This window comes from Erythrolamprus reginae, chromosome 6, assembly GCF_031021105.1.
Source record: "Erythrolamprus reginae isolate rEryReg1 chromosome 6, rEryReg1.hap1, whole genome shotgun sequence".
NCBI lineage: Eukaryota > Metazoa > Chordata > Lepidosauria > Squamata > Dipsadidae > Erythrolamprus > Erythrolamprus reginae.
Genome location: NC_091955.1, coordinates 28061455 through 28085023, shown reverse-complemented (window position 1 = coordinate 28085023; position 23569 = coordinate 28061455). Strand labels below are relative to the sequence as shown.

Sequence of the window (23569 nt, the reverse complement as noted above, 5' to 3'; positions counted from 1 at the left end):
TCAATGCAATACAACAGATAGCTCCTCAGTCTCTTACAGTTGACTGAGTGACTACTTGTAATAGAACATCACAACAATGAATCCTAAATTGATATCATTCCAAGGGAAAAACAGAGACAGTGTTAACTTGGGCAATTCTTTTTCCTATAGCAGTGATGGTGAACCTATGGCATGTGTGCCACAGGTGGCACTCGGAATCATATCAGAGGGCACGTGAGGCGTTGCCCTACGTCAGCGCTAGCTGATTTTCAGCCTTCTTTTTGTCCAATTTCGCTCTCCTCAGGCTCCAGGAAAACCTCCTGAATCCTGGGGATGGTGAAAAAGGGCCCAACCGGAAGTTTACTTTTGTGCTCACCCACAGCCTCCTTTTTTACTGTCAGAGGTGTTCAGGAACTTCTTCGGCTTTTGACAGTTGTAGCCAGGGCTGCCACACCTTGGCCCATTTCTTCTGCATCCCATTTCTGGCCAAGGAAAACAAAATGATGGATAAACCTGAAACATATTCAAACTAAAAATATAAAAGCGTATATAATATTTTTGAAGGAAAAAGGAAAGCCTTGCAGATTGCAGAAAAAAATGGGCCAATAGAAGAAAAGATATAAAAGTATAGGTGAACAAATTTGAAAGGAAGAAAAGATAAATGAGATAAGGAGAGACAATTGGACAGGGGACGGAAGGCACACTGGTGCACTTATGCACGCCCCTTACTGACCTCTAAGGAATCTGGAGAGGTCAATCGTGGATAGTCTAAGGGAAAAATGTTGGGGGTTAGGGGTTGACACTACTGAGTCAGGTAATGAATTCTATCTGAAGGTAAGTAGTAGGGCAGCTCCACAGCTTCAGTGAAGCCTGTGTGCATGCACATTAGGGGCAGTGCGGGACTGGTGAACATGCGCGAGGGGGAGAGCATTGTATTATGGGCGTGGACGCCTGCATGCATGCTGTTGCACACACATGCATCCTTAGTAAGTAAGTAAAACCTTAGTAAGTAAGTAAAAATCAGTCAAAGACTATCAATATAATAAAGATAGAACATCCAAGAACCGTTTCAGATTCTTAGAATCTAAACATTTTAAAATCTCTTTGATCCTAGTAGCAGATTCTTGGGTGATAAATGTAGTCCTTGTCTTACAGCAGTTTGTTGACCATCCAAAGTTATAACCATCACCAAATTTGTCGTCACCCAAGTCAACAAAGTCATGCTAGGTGTTGAGGTTCTTGGACATCTGGAGACAAATGCCTTGCAGGATTCATGACTTTTGGCTGACCAACCAAAATTGACCCATTGTAACTATACAAAAGATATACATATCTCGCTATGAGGAAGGCACATGTTTACGACGAATCCCCACTACTGCTGCGCAGAATCTGTCCACCCGAGCCAAAAAAGGTTTGCCATCACTGTCCTGTACAGAGAGGCAGCTGCATCCTGAACTTGTAAAACTCAGATGTATTCAGGAAAAACACTCAAGTAAACAGAAATAAGAAGCATTTGGATTTCACAATTTATCTGCTCTTCTGGCTGGCTCAACAATAACAAAAAGAGAACGTAAGAAATTATCATTTGTCACCGAAGTTTACATGCCTTGAAGCAATTTAGCCAATTTCTTTTATTTTCTACTTCTATGCTGATTTTTTCTACGCTGCTTTTTAAAAAAAAGGTAGTTACAAACTTTGCCCAGACTTTACATGCTGAGATTCCTGCTTGGTGGTTACTTTTCATTTTCCCTATACAAATGAATGAAGTGATTTTATCTGTTGACTTGCACAGAAGAAAAAAGATGCTTCCATACTCCAAAGGCGTGTGGACTGAACCCTGACCTTCAGTAGAGACTTTTTAAATAAAAGATTGTTGTTGAGAGGGTAACATTTTCCATCTCTAACTGTTGATTGTTAATATATTCCTCTCATCTCCTGCTAATGAATGGAAAACCATTGTAATCATTTGGAAAGGTAGGGAAACATTCACTCTCATATCTCTATATTCACTTTTCATTGCATTTTCTTTTTTCATTGTGTAAGAAGTACTCAGTTGCAGCAGGTGGCACTATCGAAATAGAAACATAGAAACATAGAAGACTGACGGCAGAAAAAGACCTCATGGTCCATCTAGTCTGCCCTTATACTATTTCCTGTATTTTATCTTACAATGGATATATGTTTATCCCAGGCATGTTTAAATTCAGTTACTGTGGATTTACCAAACACGTCTGCTGGAAGTTTGTTCCAACGATCTACTACTCTTTCAGTAAAATAATATTTTCTCACATTACTTCTAATCTTTCCCCCAACCAAACTCAGATTGTGCCCCCTTGTTCTTGTGTTCACTTTCCTATTAAAAACACTTCCCTCCTGAACCTTATGGCCTTGTTTGAAGCCCATAAAAGCTAACTGGAGGCAACCCTAGCTATATGTACTTGGATTGGAAAGCATAAAGAAACTTGAATTAAAAAACCCCCACCAACAACCAGCAACCTTATCCTGTAGGAAGATAATGGCAAACTACTTTCCTAGAGCCAAAACCCCCACAAGGGCATAATAATGTAGTCACCAAAAGTTAAAAATGATATGCTTTCATGAATATTGACATATGTATGTATAGAAAATAACAACTTTCTTTCTTTCTTTCTTTCTTTCTTTCTCTTTCTTTCTCCTCCCTCCTCCTTTCCTTCCTCTCTCTCTTTGCCCCTCCTTCCCTTCCCTCTCTTTTTGAAAAGTATGTAAAATACAAGGAAAAGGGGAAAAAAATTAAGGAAGAAAAGGGGGGCGGGTTCCAGGCAAAAAGCAAACTAACTGCAGGAAAAAAAGAGAACAAAAATATAAAAATAATAATTTATGACTTTCTTTGCTCCTTATAACAATTCTCTTTCAAACTGTAATTCAGTGTAAATTTCAAATGCTTACTCCTTATAGATGGACTCTGATCAATGCAAGGGTTGATTGAGAAACAGGCTGTACTCTCACATTTACCAAAAATTAGTTTTAATCATCTATTTAAAATTTTTCCTCATATCTCCAGAATAGAAGAGACTGGAGTAAATCTCTATGTATGTGACAAAGAGCATTTCTCCCTCATGGATGTAACTGAACATCTGAGAAAACAGCCCCATCTGGCAAACAGCCCCCGGTATTGTGAATGTCTAGTTTGAGGTTACATCTACAACACATGGTTTTGCATGAGATGCAAATGTACTACATATCTATAGCAATATTTTAAAGTTTGTTTTCTCAGTTAAGAAAATGATTAGAATACTTTTAACTAGAATATAATAGGCAGCTTTAAAATCAAATGGTTCTATAGATGAAGGAATTAAGAATCTTTGGAACAGATGTAAAAGAATTAGTCTTTGAAACATTAAGAAATATTTAAATTAGTACCACACATTTGGTGTCGAAACTGGATAATAGGGTGTAATTTAATATAGCAAAGTGGAGGTGTATTGATGCACGTAGAATTTGGCTTTGGCACTAGCAGTGAAATCTACTTACCTCCCCTACCAATTCAGAAGTGCATGTTTTTTCACCCTCTGTGCATGTGCAGAAGGTTTTGCAGATGCACAGAGGGTTAAAAATAAGAAAATGGCAACGTCTGGGTGGGTGGGCGGAGCCTTGTGCTGCCACCGCTACTGGTTCTCAAAACTACCAGCGGCTGCTGCTACTGGTATGCCCAATCTAGTATGCATTTCACCTGCTTGGCACTTCTGTTTAAAGCAGACTGGCTTGTCTGAACTAAAATTCCAAATAGTGAACTTATATAGTCAATGTATATTTCACCCCTGCTCATTTAATATCAAATTGCTTTGAATGTTAGTGTTGTAGAAAGCTTTAGCTTACAATAAATATTTATACTCATTTGAATTGCCTGGATTTCCTGATTTTTCTGGCACTTGAGAGTCATTTTATGATTGTGGCAGTTCCTTAACAACTACTGCAAAATGTCATAAATGTGAGTCGCATGATGATCCACTTTACAACTGTCATGATTTGTGACCATAATATGAAGGCTCCATAACAGTTGAGGATTTACCTGTAACAAGTCAAGTAACACAATAAGAAGAGTGTCTCTACCAATTTTACTGATCCAAATCCAGAAGTTCTTAGGAATTTGGAAGTCCTTCCCAAGTGCTACTAGGACAAAGGTTTTATTTATTAATTTCAATGAAACACTTAGGCACAAATTAATCTAGATGATGACCTCCACCATCATAGCATAGGATGTTATTCCCACTAGAAATGTAGCATTGTTATCAGTTTTGAATACAGTGATACCTTGTCTTACAAACTTAATTGGTTCTGGGATGAGGTTCTTAAGGTGAAAAGTTTGTAAGACGAAGCAATGTTTCCCACAGGAATCAATGGAAAAGCAATTAATGCGTGCAAGCCCAAAATTCACCCCTTTTGCCAGCCGAAACGCCCGTTTTTGCGCTGCTGGGATTTCCTTGAGGCTCCCCTCGCTGGGAAACCCCACCTCCGGAATGTGTTTTTGCGATGCTGGGATTTCCCTGAGGCTCCCCTCGCTGGGAACCCCACCTCCGGACTATGTTTTTGCAATGCTGCGATTTCACTGAGGCTCCCCTCCCTGGGAAACCCCACCTTCGGACTTCCGTTGCCAGCGAAGTGCCCGTTTTTGCACTTCTGGGATTCCCCTGCAACATCACAAAAATATGGAAGTCTGGAGGTGGGGTTTCCCATGGAGGGGAGTCTCAGGGGAATCCCAGCAGCGCAAAAATAGGTGCTTTGCTGGCAACGGAAGTCCGGAGGTGGAGCATCCCAGTGGCAGTGGTGGGTTTGTAAGGTGAAAATAGTTTGTAAGAAAAGACAAAAAAATCTTAAACCCCGGGTTTGTATCTCGAAAAGTTTGTATGATGAGGCGTTTGTAAGACGAGGTATCGCTGTATGTGGATAATATTCATAACTCCTACCTTCTGGACAGGGTTGTTGTAATTTTAAATCTACAACCACTTTTGCAAAGATTTAAGAAATACAATAAACCTATTATACCTTCTCATGAAATCTAGCATACAAATGAAAGCAAGAAAAATTTCTAGCCTACAAAAAAATTCAAGACTGGCTCTTATTTTGTCATTATTAAAAGCCCATATTGCAGTGACAGCCATCCAAATCATTTGAACAATATTCCAGCAATAGTGCAACTTTAATTGTATAAGACTGTGAGGGCAAACCTATGGCACAGTTGGCACGCAGAGCCTCTCTGCGGGCACATGAAATGTCCCCCAGCTCAGCTCCACCACACATGTGTGCACACTTCTTGCTGGCCAGATACATTTTGGGTACCTGATGTACATGCATGGAGGATGGGGTGCATGCGGGAGACATGCATGCATGCATGCATGCACAGGGGGTGTGGGAGGGTCGTGTGCACATGTGCAGGGGGTGTGCGGAGGGGGTGTGGCACGTCCCCACCACCCGTTTGTGATCTCAGGAGGCTGCAGACCTGTTATGGCCAAAATGGGGCAGGGAGGTCACACACACACATGTGTGGAGGGCAGACATGGTGGGATGTCACACACGTATTGCATTCCGGGTGCTGGCATGCACACACACATTGTTGCACGATCGTGCACTTTCAGCACACAACAAGAAAAAGGTTAGCCATCACTGTTATAAAACATCTCCCAACCAATTATACTGATTGTTTTTTTCTGAACTGCTTCAAAAAAAGAAAGAGTCAGTAATAGTTGTATCTTTTAAATAATCTTCTTTTGCTTTGAAGAATTTGGGAACAGCAGATATTACACAGTAAGGAACAAATTGAACATAAGCAGTGCCCTGCTGGATCGGACCTCAGGCCCATCTTATGCAGCAGCCTGTTCTCATAGAGGCCAACTAATTGCACAAGGAAGTCTCCCAGCAGATGGTTTTCAGAGGCATCACACTGCCATCAAGGCTAATAGTTATTGATCCACATGACTTTCATGAATCGATCCAAATCTTTTTTTAAAGCCAGCCAGGCTGATAACCAGCATCACATCTCATTCAGGCTATGTTGCTTGCTAAGACTGACAATGCCTCACATAAAGAAATCAAACCAAGTATGATTTATTTGTTCCATCATGTGCATCTTCTTTAAATACTGATTTGTCTACTTCTCTATAATGATGCGCCTCAATGTTGAAATCAAGTGTTGGAGGCTTTTCCATTAACATTGTTACTTGCTTTATCCACTGTTCTTTTAATAAGCATGATCTGCAAAGAATCATAACTTAATGTTAATACTTTAATCTTCTGGCTCCAGGGAGTTCCTGTTTAATCACCCTCATGGTAACTCTGCTGCTAAGCGAAGCAGTCCTTAATTGGCAAATCAGTGTTCAGTGTGCTTTCTAGCTAGAAATAGGTTACTTAGTTACACACTTTCAGTTTTTGCTTGCCTTCTAACCATTGCTCTGGCCTTTGGAATGCTCAAGTACTTGGTTATTGTATTGTTCACATTGTGTTGTGGTTGGCTCTGGCCCAGCTCCTGCCCCAGGGAATGGGAAGGTGGATGCAGGGGAAAATTCAACATGTCACAGGCCTGTGTTATTGCCGACAGAATCAGTTTAGAGTTTAGTTTCCTCGGACGAAGAAGAAGGTGGGAGTGACTCGGCAGAGGAGGGCTTGGAACACAGCCCAGGCAGTCACTATCCCTTATCTTCCGTTGATTCAGATGATGACATTTTGGACCCACGCAAGCTCAGAATTATGTGTAGAAGAGACCAAGTAAGAACATATTACAGGAAATAAGTGCTTTGTTTATTTTGAATTTTGTTTGTTTTGAATTTTGTGATAAAGAACAGTGTTTTGAATTTTCAAACGTGTGGGTGTCTGAAATTTGTACCCTTGAATTTTCGGGAGGCTCCTATCAGAGAGCCCGGCAGAACACATTGAAAGCAATATAACTGCACCACAGTCTAGGCCTGGGAGCCGTGGATATGCTACACAAACATCTTACAGTACTCAATTGAAATCTCTTCCTTTCTTTCCATTCTGTGGTGGTGAGGGTGAGGGGAGAAAAAGAAAGCAATTTCTGTAGAAAATGTCTAAGGAGATTCTCAGTGAGTTGTCCCAAAGGTGCATTTTTTCAAGGGGCAAGTGGACTTTCTTTTTTTTTTAAAGACATTTCACTTTTCATCCAAGAAGCTTCTTCAGCTCCAACTGGATGGTGGGGACTGGAAGGATTTATATTCCTTACAGACAGCTGGTCATTTGCATTATTTTAGCAAGGCCTTAAGTCCACCTGGAGATGTCAGGTCACCTGAGTGGTGCAAATGGGCATGGAGCCTTCTTGGAATTGTTGAAAGGACTGTTTTGTAGCATGGAGATAGAAAGCTGAACCACCCTCTGACTCTGAGAACACATGTAAACCTTCAGGTGGTCTTAACAACTCTCTAGAACAGTGTTTTCCAACCTTTTTTGAGCCGCGGCACATTATTCACATTTACAAAATCCTGGTGAACATTGAGCGGGGGCGGGGGGGAGGGTGTGTGTGTGTAAAAAAAAGTTTGGACAAAAAATATCTCTCTTCCTCCCTTTCGCTCTATTTTTTTCTCTCCCTCTTTCTCTCTCTCTCTCCCTTCCCTCCTCTTTCTTTCCCCTCTCTCTCCATCTCTCTTTGTTTCTCCCTTCCTTCCTCTCTTTTTTGCCCTCCTTCCCTCTCTGTCTTTCCCTCACCCTCCTTCCCCCCTCTTTCTCTCTCTCTCTCTCTTGCTTTCTCTCTCTTGCTGTCTTTCTCTCTTTCTCTGTTCCCCCTCTCTCTCCCTCTCTCTTTCTCTCTCTTGCTATCACTCTTTCTCTCTCTCTCTTTTGCTTTCTCTCTTTCTCTACCCCCTCTCTCTCCTTCTTTCTCTCCCCCTCTCTCCCTCTCTCTTTCTCTCTCTCCCTCTCTTGCTATCTCTTTCTCTCTCCCCCCTCTCTCCCTCTCTCTCTTTCCCTCTCTTGCTATCTCTTTCTCTCCCCCCTCTCTCCCTCTCTCCTTCTCTATCTCCCTCTTTCTCTCTCTTTCTCTCTCTTTCTATCCCCCCTCTCTTCCTCTCTACCTCTCTTGCTATCTCTTTCTCTCTCTTTCTCTCCCCCCTCTCTCCCTCTCTTTCTCTCTCTCCCTCTCTTGCTATATCTTTCTCTCTCTTTCTCTCCCTCCCTCTCTCCCTCTCTCTTTCTCCCAGTAGCCGTGGGGCGACGGCAGGGTGATCAGCTGTGAAGCGGAGCTCCAGAACGGAGGCACAGACGGCGGTGGCTAGATGCCGTACATTTCTGGCATTGCGCTGGGCATGGACGTGGGGCTTGAACCTCCGTCCTGGTCCAGGCAGCAGGCAAGTGCCAGCCACACAATTCCAGCATTTCCAGCTGCCGCCGTCGGTGCCTCTGTTCCTCTGTTCCATAGCTCCGCCTCACAGCTGATCACCCTGACGTCGCCCCACGGCTACTGGGAGAAAGAGAGAGGGAGAGGGGGGGAAGAGAAAGAGAAAGCAAGAGAGGGGGAGAGAGAGAGGGACCACCCTGCCACCGCCCCACGGCATGGCTCCTGCCCGCTGCCGCTGCCGCCACCATCACCCTCCCGCTGCGCGCCGCCCTCCCGCTGCCGCTGCCCTCCCACCAAGCCCCAAAGCTCACCTGCTGACAGGGAAGCTCCAGCCGGGCGGGGCGCCGCAGCTGCTGGAAAACTTGGAAGGCGCAAAGAAGCAAGCTCAGCTTCTGGTCTCACAAATTTTTTCTCCTCGCAAAAAGTTGCGAGACCAGAAGCTGAGCTTATTTCTTCGCGGCACACCTGACCATGTCTCGCGGCACACTGGTGTGCCGCGGCACACTGGTTGGGAAACACTGCTCTAGAAGAATGCAAAGATACTCCAAAGAGTATCCTTCCATTCCTGCCATCCAGTCAGAACTGAAGAAGCCTCTTGTATGAGAAGTGAAACATCTTCAAAGAAAAACCAGAAAGTTCAGTTGCCTTCTGCAGACGATCATTTCTCTGCCTGACTCTTACCTACTGCCAGTGTGTGATCACATTGTTTTCAATATATAAAAAAGCAAATCCCTTTCTCTCTTGAAAGGTCTCAAATGATTATAAGTTATTTTCATCACTATTGCAACTTTGAATGGTTGGTGATTAAGAAATATCTGTATTTTATTCTAATAATTTCATAAATCATGTTTTTAAAGTTACTGTTTTATCTCAAATGAGCTGCACCCAGATACTCCAAGTGGAGGCTTAGTTAAAATTCAAATATAACTACCCGCGTTTATAATAGAACTGGGTCTTATAATTTTTGGGGCTCCAAAATGAACACTAGGGCTTATTTTCATGGGATGTCTTATTATTTTCCATGTACGGGAGGCCCACGTCTTCTGCTTTCTCACGGCTGCAACGGAACAGGAGACCGCATGGCACATCAGTGCCGCCATCGTGAGGTTTGGGTTGAAAACTGCGCTGTACTGGTTTACCTCAGGGACCTGCAGCTAGGCCATTCATTCCCGACACTTCATAGCAGTGGCTTCATCAGCCCAGTCCAGTAGGACTCCATGTGGCCACTGGCCCACTTTTTCTGCAGAGCAGACAAGCTGATAGAAGGTGGGATGGAGTGGGTAGGCAGCCACGGGAGGCTCATCTTCACATCTCTCGGCTTTCTCCCCTGCACCTCTGCCTCTGTCTGCTGCAGGTGCTGCCATGCAAAAATGAGCCTCCTGTCGCTAGCCACCCACCCAATGCGGTCCTCAGCTTTCCCACATCCCATCTGGCACTTCTGGATTGTGGGCCTCTCCCCACTTCTGCCTCTGCTTGTTGCCATAATCAACTCACCTGTGCGCCGCAGGCTGCGCCTGCTGTTGCACACAGTCGGCCCCTGTGCCTTAGCCACCCCTGGTGCTGGCTACCCTCCCCCACTGATGACAACCTTAACTAGGGCTTATTTTGGGATAGGGCTTATATTAGGACCATGCTAAAATTAGGTTAGGGTTTATTTTTGGGGAAGCAGGGTAGTCCTCATTAAGCAACTCACTCATTTAGTGACTGTTAATCAACTCACCTGTGCGCCGCAGGCTGCGCCTGCTGTTGCACACAGTCAGCCCCTGTGCCTTAGCCACCCCTGGTGCTGGCTACCCTCCCCCACTGATGACAACCTTAACTAGGGCTTATTTTGGGATAGGGCTTATATTAGGACCATGCTAAAATTAGGTTAGGGTTTATTTTTGGGGAAGCAGGGTAGTCCTCATTAAGCAACTCACTCATTTAGTGACTGTTTGCAGTTACACAATTATGAAAACATAGCATTACAACCAATCCTTGTATTTCTGACTTTACAGGCATGTAAAGCAAAAAAGATGAATTAAGATCATAAGCACAGTGAGGGTTTCATTTAGCAACCCTTTCACTTAATGACCAAGCTGCTGGTTCCAATTGTGGTCATTAAACAAGGACAATCTATACCAGATACAATGGTATTTTGGAGAGGTCAAAAAAGACAATTCATCCCATTTTATTGTCTTCCCCTCATCAATATATTGCTGAACAGATACAGAGCACATAATGATTGGAATTTGTTCCAACTCAGGTATGATCTTGATTCACCTTTCCCGACTTCTCCCAATATTTTGGTTGAACAACTCCCAAATTCTCAGAAAGTATTATTTTGGCTGGAAATTTTGGGTGTTACTATTCTAACATATCTGGAGAAGGCTAGCTAGCTTATTTCTTATTTTAGAGATCCTCACTAGCAAAAAAAATGAATAAAGTATAAAGCACAGTTCAAAAACAGCTGTTAATATCTACTTTTAATAAGTATGTTACCTTTTACACTGAAAGTACTAGATTCACCATCTCGGAGGAAAAGTAAATATGAATTACTGACGAATTCTATTTTACATTTACAAATTGCATAGACCAAACATCTTGCCATTCTCCATGCGTTCTGGTTACAATTCCTTAATAATTTGTTATCTACAAATTTTCACTGCAAGTCTGCAACTAATACATATTTATGGGATTCACAAAGAAGCTTATAGCGGCTACCTTCTAACTCAGTATTTTAAACTAGTAAAAAAGCAGTTAACACTCACCCTTCCTAGCTCTTTATCTTCAAGTGCCAGCACCCCTGTGCTTTCTGTAAAAAGTTTCACTTTGACGACAGGCCGAGGATGGGTTGTGGTAAAATCCCCTTGGGTTCCCCATCTGTAACAACAACAAAATTGTGACATTCATAAGCCAAGCCCATTAAGAATAATTAAGACTCTGGGTTTCAATAAACAAATGCAGGCTTTTCACCTCCCTACAGACGTATTGAGTATAAATCTACATCTGAACACTACGTTTTGAGAATGGCAGAGGTTTAAGGATTTTTCAGACATTAGTTTTGCAATTAAAAACCATTCAATGTGACAGATGGCATGATGAAAGATTAATTATGCACTGAGTATGCAACACAAAGTGGGTAGATTTGTGTGTAAACTATCTAGGATAAATTTGAATTTTTCCCATTAGAATACACTAAAGATATGAACACCAATCATGTTAAAGATGTTTTTTCAAGTATTGTGCAGCTATCTAGTAGAATGTTGTAAGTGGTGCCTAATGCAGTGTTGATGAACCTATTATGAACCTATGACACATGTGTCAAAGGTGACACGCCATGCCATTTCTGTTGACAAACAAGTCTTGTAAGGTGCCTGAAAATTCAGTGGTCTCAAATTTTCACCTAATTTTCAGAGGCTGCACCAAGCCCAGTGAGAGCAGGGCCTGGTCATGTGAAAGTGCTCCCCTCTTGCAGGGCCACCAAGGCCTCCCAAAAATCACAGAGGAACGGGATATGCATTCCCGGTCTTTTGGGACATTGTGGGGCCACATAATAGCATTTTCTCATTCAGCATTTCAACAGCTACAACCCGAAAATAGATTTTCATTAATAGCATTTCCAGCAGTTACAGCCTGAAAATAGTTTTCTTTTTAAAAGCTTGTTTTGACGGAGCTCAGACGCAGTCACCAGTAAGCTTTCCTGTTTTGCTTGTCTTGGAAAATAAAGCAATGTCTTCCATAGGACAATTGCCATCTTCTGGGAGCTAGAAGCATGCCTTTTCTGTGGCAGCCCTGCCCTATGGCACCCCATGAAGGTCAGCAGGCCTCCATCCTCCTGTAAAGCTTTGAAGAGCTGGCTTTTCCATCAATCACTGGGGATAGATGACTGCACATTAGACGTTTGACACGATGCCAGTCTTTTTCATTTTTAATGTGTTCTAATCTGTTTAGCTTTACAGTTCTAATAAAAAAAATAAATGTATATGTAACCACTTTTCAAAAACCTTGCCAAGGAAAACTGCAGGGACGTATCTAGGCACTCTGCAAGAATTCGACATGATTGAACGGAAGGAAAAAAGAAACCAAATAACTCCTGTATCGCCAAACCAGACATCATTTGAAACTCGTTGCTGATATTATCCTGCACTTTATTCCTACATCCTAGTAATCTGCAACTTGACAGCAATAGCAATAGAACTTAGATTTATATACCGCTTCACTGTGCTTTACAACCCTCTCTAAGACGTTTACAGAGGCAGCATATTGCCCCCAACAATCAGGGTCATAGTTCCCTCTAAGCTGAGCAGTGAGCAATCGCTCACTTAAAAATCATCATCAACTCAGAGTTTTCCAAACCTGCCCAGAAGCCGAGAGGGAAAGAGTGAGAGGGAAGGAGAGAGAGAGGAAGAGAGGAAGAGAGAGAAACAGATAGAAAAAAGAGAGGAAGGAAAAGAAAAAGAAAAAGAATGGGAGTAAGGAAGAGAGAAAGAAAATCAAAATCTAGTTTGAAACTAGCTCAACTATTTAAGTGGCATTTTGATATTGATAGAGTTGCCCTATTATGAGCTCACTGTTATAGACACACAGTACAGTATTTTATTTTGAAATTCTCTGAGGCAAAACAGGGTGGGTTTTTTATTTGTTTATTTGTTTATTTATTTACTTATTTTATTTATTTATTTATTATTTCTGTGCCACCCAGTCCTGAAGGGACTGCCGCTCAGACACTATACTTTTCCGCCCACCCCCCCAAAAAATTAGAGGGAACACTGATCAGGGTCCTCATTTTACTGACCTTGGAAGGATGGAAGGCTGAGCGAACCTTGAGTTGGAAAGAACTGAACTGCCGAACTGCAAGCAGTAACCTGCATTCTAACCATGACACCACCATGACCATATGTGGGGCCACAGAGGATGGATTTTGTAATACTCAAAACAGGGTTTTTATAGTCCTGTTGCATTGGCTAATTAACATGAGCGTTCTTGTATTTTAAATTTACTTTTTTAATGGTATTGCTAATAGTTTCCCATAAACCTTAACCGTCCCATAAACCTTAACCGTCTAGAAAATGTCTCTCTTTCAGAAGCTGGGACTGCCAGGAGAGCATTCAAGACATTGTAGATAACAGTTTTGTTTTTAGCTGTTCTCAGGCCTCCATGAAAAAAAAAAAAGTCAAGCCAACCTTGAGAAGCGCTGAGAATGTAGCTTACACAAACCCATTTTTCCTTTGCAAATGTTTCTTTTACTTTTATTCAGAATATAATGCATCCAATTGAAGCATCCAATAATATATGAACATAGCCATAGAAAAATATGGCTATGCTCATATATTGTTGGATACTTCAATTCTTGTGATGTAACTGGACAGATGACTATTTCTAAACCAGAGGTCTTCAAACTTGCCAACTTTAAGACTTATAGACTTCAACTCCCAGAATTCTGGGAGTTGAAGTCCACAAGTCTTAAAATTGTCAAGTTTGAAATTCTAAACTTCCACCGTAAAGTTCTTTGTTGGGGAGCTGTAAAAATAAATGTACAGCATTTTCCTTATTCCCCCTTGTCATAGAGAAACTCCACTTTATCAGAATATGCAAGGCAAGAATTGTCAGAATATGAAAGTTGAAGGAGGAAGTTGACCAATGTTATTGGCTTACCAGCTGGCTACCCAATTTTGCATGGCTCAAAAATATTTTTATCATTATTCTGTTAATTATGATACGGTTTATTTGTTGTGCTTACTTGCAATATTTATACACCATTATTAGTTATTCGTCTTAATTCCAAAGGCTAATTGGATGATTCTTTTATCAAGGAACCAGTGTGTGATTCTTAGGGTGTTAACCAGTGGTAAAATCTACTTAGCTTTCCTACTGGTTCGGAAGTGCACGCTTTTTCATCCCCGCTCCTCTCTTGCGTGCACTTTTTCACCCTCTACGCATGTGCAGAAGGCTTTGCACATGTGCAGAGGGTTTAAAGAAGAAAATGGCGGTGTCCAGGCTATGCCGCTGCTACCAGTTCTCTGAACCATCAGCGGCCACCGCTACCAGTACACCCGAACCCAGCTGAAGCGGTATCATTTCACCCCTGGTGTTAATCTCCTTAATCATAACTATATAAAATGTCTGCTTGTGCATTATTTGAGGTCTCGCTTCCTTTAGCTACTGAGATCCTTTTGCTGGAGTATTCCAATAAAAGAAGCTGGAAAATCTGTTCCTCGTATCTGGTGGTCTTTCTTGGCTTTGATGCCAGGCTAGAACACATTTTGCGTAAAACACATGTACAGCTAAAGTTTTCTGTTGCAGTGGAACTTCATGGTGTCTAGGGCCATGATGGTGAACCTATGGCACACGTGCCATGGGTGGCATGCGGAACCATATTGGAGGGCACATGACACTTTGCCAGGTTTCAGCTCCAGCACACATGCACACTGCCTAACTGATTTTTGACCTTGAAAAAGGCTGTTTCGTCCTCCGGACCCTTCATGGAAACTTCCCTGAAGCTCCAGAGGCAAAAAAAATCACCCAACAAACAAACCGGAAGTTCAGAAAAAGGCATTTCTGGTTTGTTGTTATTAGCTTCCTTAGCAGCCGGGATTGGTGGTGGCACCGCTCCTGATCCAGCTTTCCACTCCAAGATAGCTGCTGCTGCAATAGAGCGGCTGCCAGGCAGAAGGGGCACAGACTATCTTGAGCGCAGAAACTCAGGTCAGAAGCAGTGGCTGAAACACACAAATACACACACACACACACACACACACAAAGGGGGGGAGGAGACAGGTATGGAAAAAAGAGGGGGAAAGTGAGAGGGAATAAGAAAGAGAAAGAGAGAGAAATTAGAGAAAGATTGAGAGAGAGAGAGAGAGCGAAAAGGGAAACAAATGAGAGAGAAGGGGAGAGAAAGAAAAATAGAGAGAGACAGCAAAGAGAAAAACAAATTAAAGTGAGAGAAATGAGAGTAAAAAGGGGGGGAGAATCAAATGAGACAGAGAAGGGGGAGAGAGAGGGAGGGGTACAAGAAATGAGAGAGACCTGGAGGAAGAGAATGAGAGAGGGAAAAGAGAGAGAGAGAAGTGGAGAGAAAGAAAGAAAAGGGAGAGAGAGAGGGAAATAAAGAAGTGAAGAGGAAGGAAAGAGGGAGGGAAGGAAGGAAAGAAGGAAGACATTTCCCATAGAAAACACCAGGAGCCACAAAATTTATCCACTTGTGGCTGGAGAGGTTCATGTGACTGGTTGGGGGAGATGTTGGCCATGCCCATCCAGGTTCTGGGCTCCCAGTGCTTTCTTTACTGTGGGAACGGACGGGTCCAAAGGGCTCTTGGAGTGTTTTAAGGTTGCAGAGACCTCCAAGGTCCCTTCCAGCTCTTACTACTGGTGGAGTGCTATAGCTGCTGCTACTTGTGCGTTTCCTAAGCAGAAGCCAAGGCTACCTTTAAGCCACATGGGCAATGAAGATGTTAAGCTCATCCTCTTGCCCCATGATGGTGGACCTATGGCACCCAGTTTTCACAAAAACTGGGGTGTTTGTGCCTTACTCTGAGATTTCCCAAACCCTGTGTGCCCCATTTTTTGCAAAAATGGGCCTGTTTTTCACCCATTTTTTCAAAAAGTGGGGTGTGCAGAGGGTTTGAGAGGTCTGCAAAGTGCTTGGGGGACTGGCAGGGGGGACAAAAGTTTTTTTCTTACTTACCTCTTGGCAATCTTGGTGTCTCTTATAGTCTGAAAAATACGGTAATTTGCCCTATTGGCACTTGGAGATAAATACGTGGGGGTTTCGTTGCGGTTTGGGCACTCGGTCTCAAAAAGGTTCGCCATCTCTGGTCTAGAGTATATTTTCAGAAAGTGCTTAGGTGGAGGGAGATAAGGAGAATATGATGATGCAAATTGTTATTGTTGTTCCTTCATGTCAGTGTTAATCCTGTTGACTGCCTGGACAAATTGCTGCTGTTTTGTTGGCAAGGTTTCATAAATGGTTTGCTTCCTTTCAAGAGTTCAGAGACAGTGACTGGCCCCAGGGTTGGATGTAATGCCTAAGCCAGGATAGAACTCACAGCCTCTTGGTTTATAGTTTGGTTTCTTAACTACTTACCCCAATTAAGTAAGAATTGTTGTAACTAACATTGAAAACAAATTACTTTAAGATAAGACAAGCTTCTATGTACATATTTTGTACAATATTATGTAAATATTATGAACACAACTATATTTTCCATAATTTGCAATCCCCCTTAAAGATAGTAATTAACAAATGGTATCAACTTTATAAAATTTGACTCATGGTAGAGTCATCTAAACAGCAAATTTCTTCTTTAACTAGACTGGTCTCCATGACACAGAATTAAGTCTATTTTATATTAGCATATGCATTGCTTTCTTATATATTAAGCTTGTCTACAACTGTTCACAGAAAGCATTTATGGGTTTTTCAAGTTACCAGTTTTGAACCCCCCCCCCAAAAAAAAATAATAATAATTTAACCATCTGTGAACTATCGCAATATGAATTTATTCTGTTCGAAGGGTTGGGTGCCTGAGTGACAAAATACTGCCATCGCTTACACAAGGATGAAGCAATTACAACATGTCAATCACTGCAGATTTAATTCTAATAGAGTTCTGAGATGGTGCTGAGAAAAAAGACAGGGAATGTATGGAAAAGAAAAATTGGTGGAGAAGAAAAAAAGCTTATTTAGGATGATATTCTGAAAGAGACAGGAGGAAGGGTATACAGATACAAAACATAGTGAATCTACATGTTCTTAATATAATAAGATAGATGAATAAACTCAACTGGCATATAACTTAATGAAGCTAGTCTATTTTTCTGACTCTTATCACCAAAACATTGCTGTTTGGAAATAAGCCCAACATCACCAACTTTTCTTGAATCTGTTTTGTTAAATAGTCAAATTCTATGATGCAAATGATGCCAAATTAAATTGGAAAGAGATATTCTCTTGGCTTCTATTTACCATGAGGCTTATTAAGGTCAGTTTCCATTTCTTCTGCTTTCTGTGGTACACTGAAAAGTGTGCAGTGGTGTTTGTGGTATTTTTAGACACACTTATCAATAGGAGGCACTATGCCATCAGTTTTATTGAACTGAGGCTCACCAGATATAAGTACGTTGTTATTCCTTGGGTTATAATACCAATTATACGGGTACAACATCTATGGGGAATACCATTTTGCAATTCATTTTTATGTCCAAATAGGACAAAAACAGTCACATGGTGTTTCCTGGAGGTCAATGTAATAGAAAACACCACATAGGTTATACACTATGTAAAAATGGGTAATCCCATTAGAGTGAGATTAGAAATCTTGTAAAACCCTGCACATGGGGACATGATGTAATAATATCTGTATTTCTCTGCTCTGAGAGTTCAAGGGAAGGTAGACTGTATATACAATTCTGATAATTTCTATATAAACCTATTCTGTTTAAGCGAGAAACCCTCAGAAAATAAGCCCTCCCCTACACAGCCGGAAAGGTATAAAATTACAGTATATTGTTCAAATAGTTCATAGCATAAATGGTTAAAGGTAAAAAAAAGAGTATTATCAAATACTGGACAGAGGTTCTATGGCTAATGACCACAGCTAATCACCATCTCAGGCCAGAATCCAAAAACTCATTAAAAAGTCTCTTTGAAAAAGTCTATCAATCATTCAACTCACAGCATCTTGGCAGAAATCCCAGAAAAGCAAATTGCAGTTATTAAGGCTGTCTATTAGCAGAGATCGTTTTGTACTCATGAATGTGTACACCATTCCCTTGGTTGACTATTGCCGTTCACACTGGCTGATTGTGAGACCTCTCCTTATATAACCACAGGGCGTGGCCAAGTGTTTTATAGAGCTATTCACACCCAAATTTCTTTCTCATCAAATATTCCTGTCTGCTTATAGTCCTGCGCACCCTTGCATCAAGAAAGGGCTCCTCCTCTTCTCCTGAATCACTAATGATCACCTCTGCAGGTGCAACAGTCTCTGGTTGGCTTTCAGATTTCAGCCTCCAACTCCACATCCTCTCCGACCTCCTCGCTATCAGACTCAGGTGTCAAGCAGACTCGGGTGTCAGGCCACAACAAAACTTTCCTGCAATGACTAAGCATCTGGACCTGGATACCTCCTAAACTAATGCACTGTCAAATGTATTTTGTCAACTGAAATGGAAAGACCCATGAATTCAATTCCAAGTAGAGAGTTTGAACCTGACAGAATAACAAGCTTCCTATAGTAGGTAGCTATACAACATTTTGGTGACATTAAACAAAGGACAAAAACTGGACAATGATGATGGACATTACGGAATGGGATAGATCATAGCATAACTCCAATGGCAGAGCTAGAAATTCCATTTCTTTTCTGAATATGAACCCAAAATTCAATAGTACAATTAGGAAGGACTCTAAGATGTGTGTCATAAAACAGAATACTAGGTTGGAAGATGTTTATGCTCTGTGTGTGTTAACTGAAACAGTTTTGGCTTAAAGTATAAGAACAAGCCTCATCTGCCTTGTAATATAGATACTAGAAGCATTCTGTGTCTCTGTGTGTATATACCGTATTTTCCGGCGTATAAGACGACTGGGTGTATAAGACGACCCCCTAACTTTTCCAGTTAAAATATAGAATTTGAGATATACTCGCCGTATAAGACTAGCCCTCTTCTGACGCACACCAAATAAAAATGAAAAAAACCCCATCAGATTTGATTTCAATATGATAATAATTTTAATTCAACTGCTTATGACATGCAGGTGTTTAGCAGGAAAACATAAGACTGCTTGTCATCAAACATCAAACCTAACTACCTAACTACCTACCTACTTTTCTATCATTCCATCTTTCTCATCTATTTATCTCTCCCTCTATCTATTTAACTATCTATCTATCTATCTACCTACCTATCTTCTATCCATCTATCATATATCTTTCTGTCGGTCTGTATGTCTATCTATCTATCTATCTATCTATCTATCTATCTATCTATCTATCTATCCATCCATCCTCCATCCATCATCTGTCTGTCTGTCTGTCTGTCTGTCTGTCTGTCTGTCTGTCTGTCTGTCTGTCTATCTATCTATCTATCTATCTACCTACCTATCTTCTATCCATCTATCATATATCTTTCTGTCGGTCTGTATGTCTATCTATCTATCTATCTATCTATCCATCCATCCTCCATCCATCATCTGTCTGTCTGTCTGTCTGTCTGTCTGTCTGTCTATCTATCTATCTATCTATCTATCTATCTACCTATCCATCCATCCATCATATATCTTTCTGTCTATCTATCTATCTATCCATCCATCCATCCTCCATCCATCATCTGTCTGTCTGTCTGTCTGTCTGTCTGTCTGTCTACCTATCCATCCATCCATCATATATCTTTCTGTCTGTCTGTCTATCTATCTATCTATCTATCTATCTATCTATCCATCCATCCTCCATCCATCCATCATATATCTGTCTGTCTGTCTGTCTGTCTGTCTGTCTGTCTGTCTGTCTGTCTGTCTATCTATCTATCTACCTATCTACCTATCCATCCATCCATCATATATCTTTCTGTCTATCTATCTATCTATCTATCTATCTATCTATCCATCTATCCTCCATCCATCATCTGTCTGTCTGTCTGTCTGTCTGTCTATCTATCTATCCTATCTACCTATCCATCATATATCTTTCTATCTATCTATCTATCCATCCATCCATCCATCATCTGTCTGTCTATCTGTCTGTCTGTCTCTAAATTTGTAATTGGCTTATAGCAGGACTCTGAGCAGTATACAATTTAATCAATGTAATAAAACGTTAAAACAAAATAATTAAGATTTTTAAAAAATGTAAAATAACATTATCAAATTACATTTTTTGTATGTGTGGTGGTGGCTATCACACACACGTAAAAAGGCTTCAATCCTTGTGGGGCCCACCATTTTAATGCTGTTGACTATGCCTGAAGAGATTTCCACCCCACTTAGCATAGCTAAGAATGCTGACAGCCCAAATTGAGGGAAAAACAAGATTAAGAATTGTCCTAAAATTCATTTGCAGTAACTAAACTTAATAAAGCATCAAACAGTCACCTCTTCAGGTAAAGTCAGATGTAACCAGCTGTTGGACAATTAGTAAACAGGTTGCTCAACGGCCCTCCTAGAACTGACAAAGGCATTCAAACTGTCAACTGCCACAACCATCTTAGAATGGAACGTATTCAAATATGTGAGAGTTCTGAAACAGTTGCTGAAGGGGGCGGGGGAAGACAGGTATTTAAAAAAAACCAAAACCTCTTCCTTTTATTTTTCTTTTTTCTTTTCTTCTTTCTTCTCCGCCTCGCCTCCGCTACTCCCGCCGCCACCTTTGCTCTCCCCGCCGGGCGAGAAGAAAGAAGCGGCGGATAGCTGGCGAGGCGCCGGCTAGAGGGCTGGACCTCACCGCTTTGCCGCCGCCGGCTTTGCTGAGGTTGAGCGCCACGCCCGGTGGCAGGAACTGTGGGGGGGGGGGGGTAGCCAGCGTAACGAGCCCTTGCCGCAGCTATCTGCCGCTTCTTTCTTCTCCGCCTCGCCTCCGCTACTCCCGCCGCCACCTTTGCTCTTCCTGCCGGGCAAGAGGCAAAGGCGGCGGCGGGAGTAGCGGAGGCGAGGCGGAGAAGAAAGAAGCGGCGGATAGCTGCGGCAAGGGCTCGTTACGCCGGCTACCCCCCCGCAGTTCCTGCCGCCGGGCGTGGCGCTCAACCCCAGCAAAGCCGGCGGCGGGGTCCAGCCCTCTAGCCGGCGCCTCGCCAGCTATCCGCCGCTTCTTTCTTCTCCTCCTTGCCTCCGCTACTCCCGCCGCCGCCTTTGCTCTCCCCGCCGGCGTATCCGGCGTATAAGACGACCCCCACTTTGGGAAAGATTTTCAGGGGTTAAAAAGTCATCTTATACGCTGGAAAATACGGTACATATACATATAAAATTGCTAACACATATGTTGAGATGTTGTAACAATTTAATATTCCAAGTGTTATTTACTTACATTCTCCACAATAATACAAATCTAACAGCTGTAGTATTTATTGTAGTAATTTTATTTTAGTGACATCTGCAAACACTGTGTTGATCAGGATAACTTGATTTAGCAAGGACTGGGGAAAAAAAAGCAAACTACTAAGATTGGTATTAAGTAAAATTCTCTAGCTTTTTCATAGTACTGTGGGATTTATATTGGATTAGGAATCCAAAATGTTATTTTTATAAAGAATAAAACAAGGAGAGGAATAAGCATCATGAACCGAGAATGTTAACTGCAAGAGCAACATGTAGGATATTTGTCCTTATTTGTCCAGATATTGAAGGTGACATTAGAACATGAGAACTTCTCTCTCAAGGCTAAAGACTGATATACAGGTAATCATCAAGTTATGACCAGTCACTTAGTGATCATCTGAAGCTACAATGGGCCTCCTTGAGGATACTTACATCCTGGTTTTAAATTTACATCAGCCGCACTCTGATGCCATTTGCAGCATCTCAGTGTCAAATGACTGCATTTTATGATGGCAATTAGTTCCAGTTTTTGGCAAAATCAGCCGATAGCAAACATGGGCTTGCTTAATGAGTGTGCCATTCACCTAGCAACAGTATATGCTTAACGACAGCCAGAAAAAAAGATTATAGATTAAAAGAGTCTTCGGAGAGGGGCGGCACACAAATCTAATAAAATTTAAACTTAAACTTATAAAATAAGGTTGGTCAAGTGAGTGACCAATTTATGGTCATCATAAGTTACAAACATTATGGTTAGGCTCCACGATGGCCATAATTTGAGGACTATCTGTAGAGCAATACTGATAAGGCTTTGAAGAAGGCAGATGTCAGCTCTTCAAGGATAGAAGAAGTCAGAAAATAGATATGATTTCATTTCATTTTATTGGATTTGTATGCCGCCCCTCTCCGGAGACTGTTTCCCTGTTCCCCACCAAATAAGACTTATCCTGAAAATAAGCCCCAGCATGTTTTATGCATGTGCCTAATATAAGCTCTACCCCCCAAATAACCCTTATTAAGAGACTGTACATCCGGCCGGCTGCCCATCCTGTCTGGCTGCTTGTGGTGCTGTGGCCACGAGGTGAGGCAAGGTGATGGGGGAACTGCCCCACATGCCCCACATCCAGGCCATCCACTGCCCAACACTTGCCTTGCGGCAGCAGCACCTATCAGGGTTCTGACCGGTTCCCATAATTAAATCATGAGCCTCAAGCCAAACTTCACAAGAAATCCAGTTATTTATTAGGAGTTTCATGTTGGCACGGACCAAGTGAAGCCAACTGTGGCCTCACTTAATTCGCACTGTGACTCTGATCCTTTTCCCCCTTCCCCCCAAGGTGTGTCATCAGCCACAGTTTCCAACAAATCAATTTTGCAGGTTGTAGAAGTCCCTCCCTCCAGCCACTGTGGGTCTATGTGGATATAATCTTGACATGGACAGCTGGAATGTGCCTTGTTTTGACTGAAGTGCAGGTTCCTCAATGCAGCTGGGATGTTCGATTCCCCATCCACCTGCCTATGGCAACTCAAGAGCAGATTACAAATGCTTCGCGAGTTGACATTCGGCTTCTCTCATTTCCTGAAGGCAACCTGTACAAGGCAAAAATAATAATCTTCACTATGGGGAATGGCCTCATGAACTTGGGTCCCAGCTTTTTGCTGGGGAGTTTTAACCTCAAGTATTTTATGGAAAGGCAGAGCTTTTCCCCCAACTGAATTGGGCTGCCAAGAGGCAGGAAGTCTTACTCCAGAGTAGGTCTCCTCGGGAGTAAAACTGGGGTTTTTACTCCCGAGTAAAAACTGGGGGTTAATTGGCCATAACCCTGGTCTATTTAAGAACAATTGAGGCAGTTGAAAAGCTGCAGGAATCAGTGCCAAACTCAGATCTCTGTGTCTTGTATTGTGAAGCCCTGTTTTTCTTATGTTGGATATCTCATCAAGAGGCACTTGATAAGCCTTTGGACATTTCATAAGATAACCAGAACTAATTGTCTTGTTTTGAATTAAGACTGACTGAACTTATGCCAGTTGCTAATTAGTATTCATTAGCAACTGACTTTTTGCAAACAAGGATTATTTCTTTTGTGTGTTTGCCACTGCTAAGCCAGTTATTAGCAGTGGTTCATTAATTAAACAAATTTAGTTCCAATTGTGTGTTTGTGATACATTTCTAAATGGGGACAGAACACCCATGTCTCTGCACTTGGTGTGTTTGGTGATCTCCTTCATCTCTCGAGCATTATACAGAGGAATCATTG

General features: G+C 41.9%; 1 protein-coding gene across 3 annotated transcripts in view; it reads right to left on the bottom strand.

The window, feature by feature from the left end:
- The window catches only part of CADPS2 (calcium dependent secretion activator 2), a 507583-nt gene that overhangs the window by 255274 nt on the left and 228740 nt on the right, over window positions 1–23569 (bottom strand). For all 3 annotated transcript variants that reach the window (XM_070755440.1, XM_070755441.1, XM_070755442.1), the window contains exon 7: window positions 11047–11158. In XM_070755440.1, coding sequence (XP_070611541.1) covers window positions 11047–11158 — 112 coding nt within the window. The remainder of the gene's footprint in view (window positions 1–11046; window positions 11159–23569) is intronic.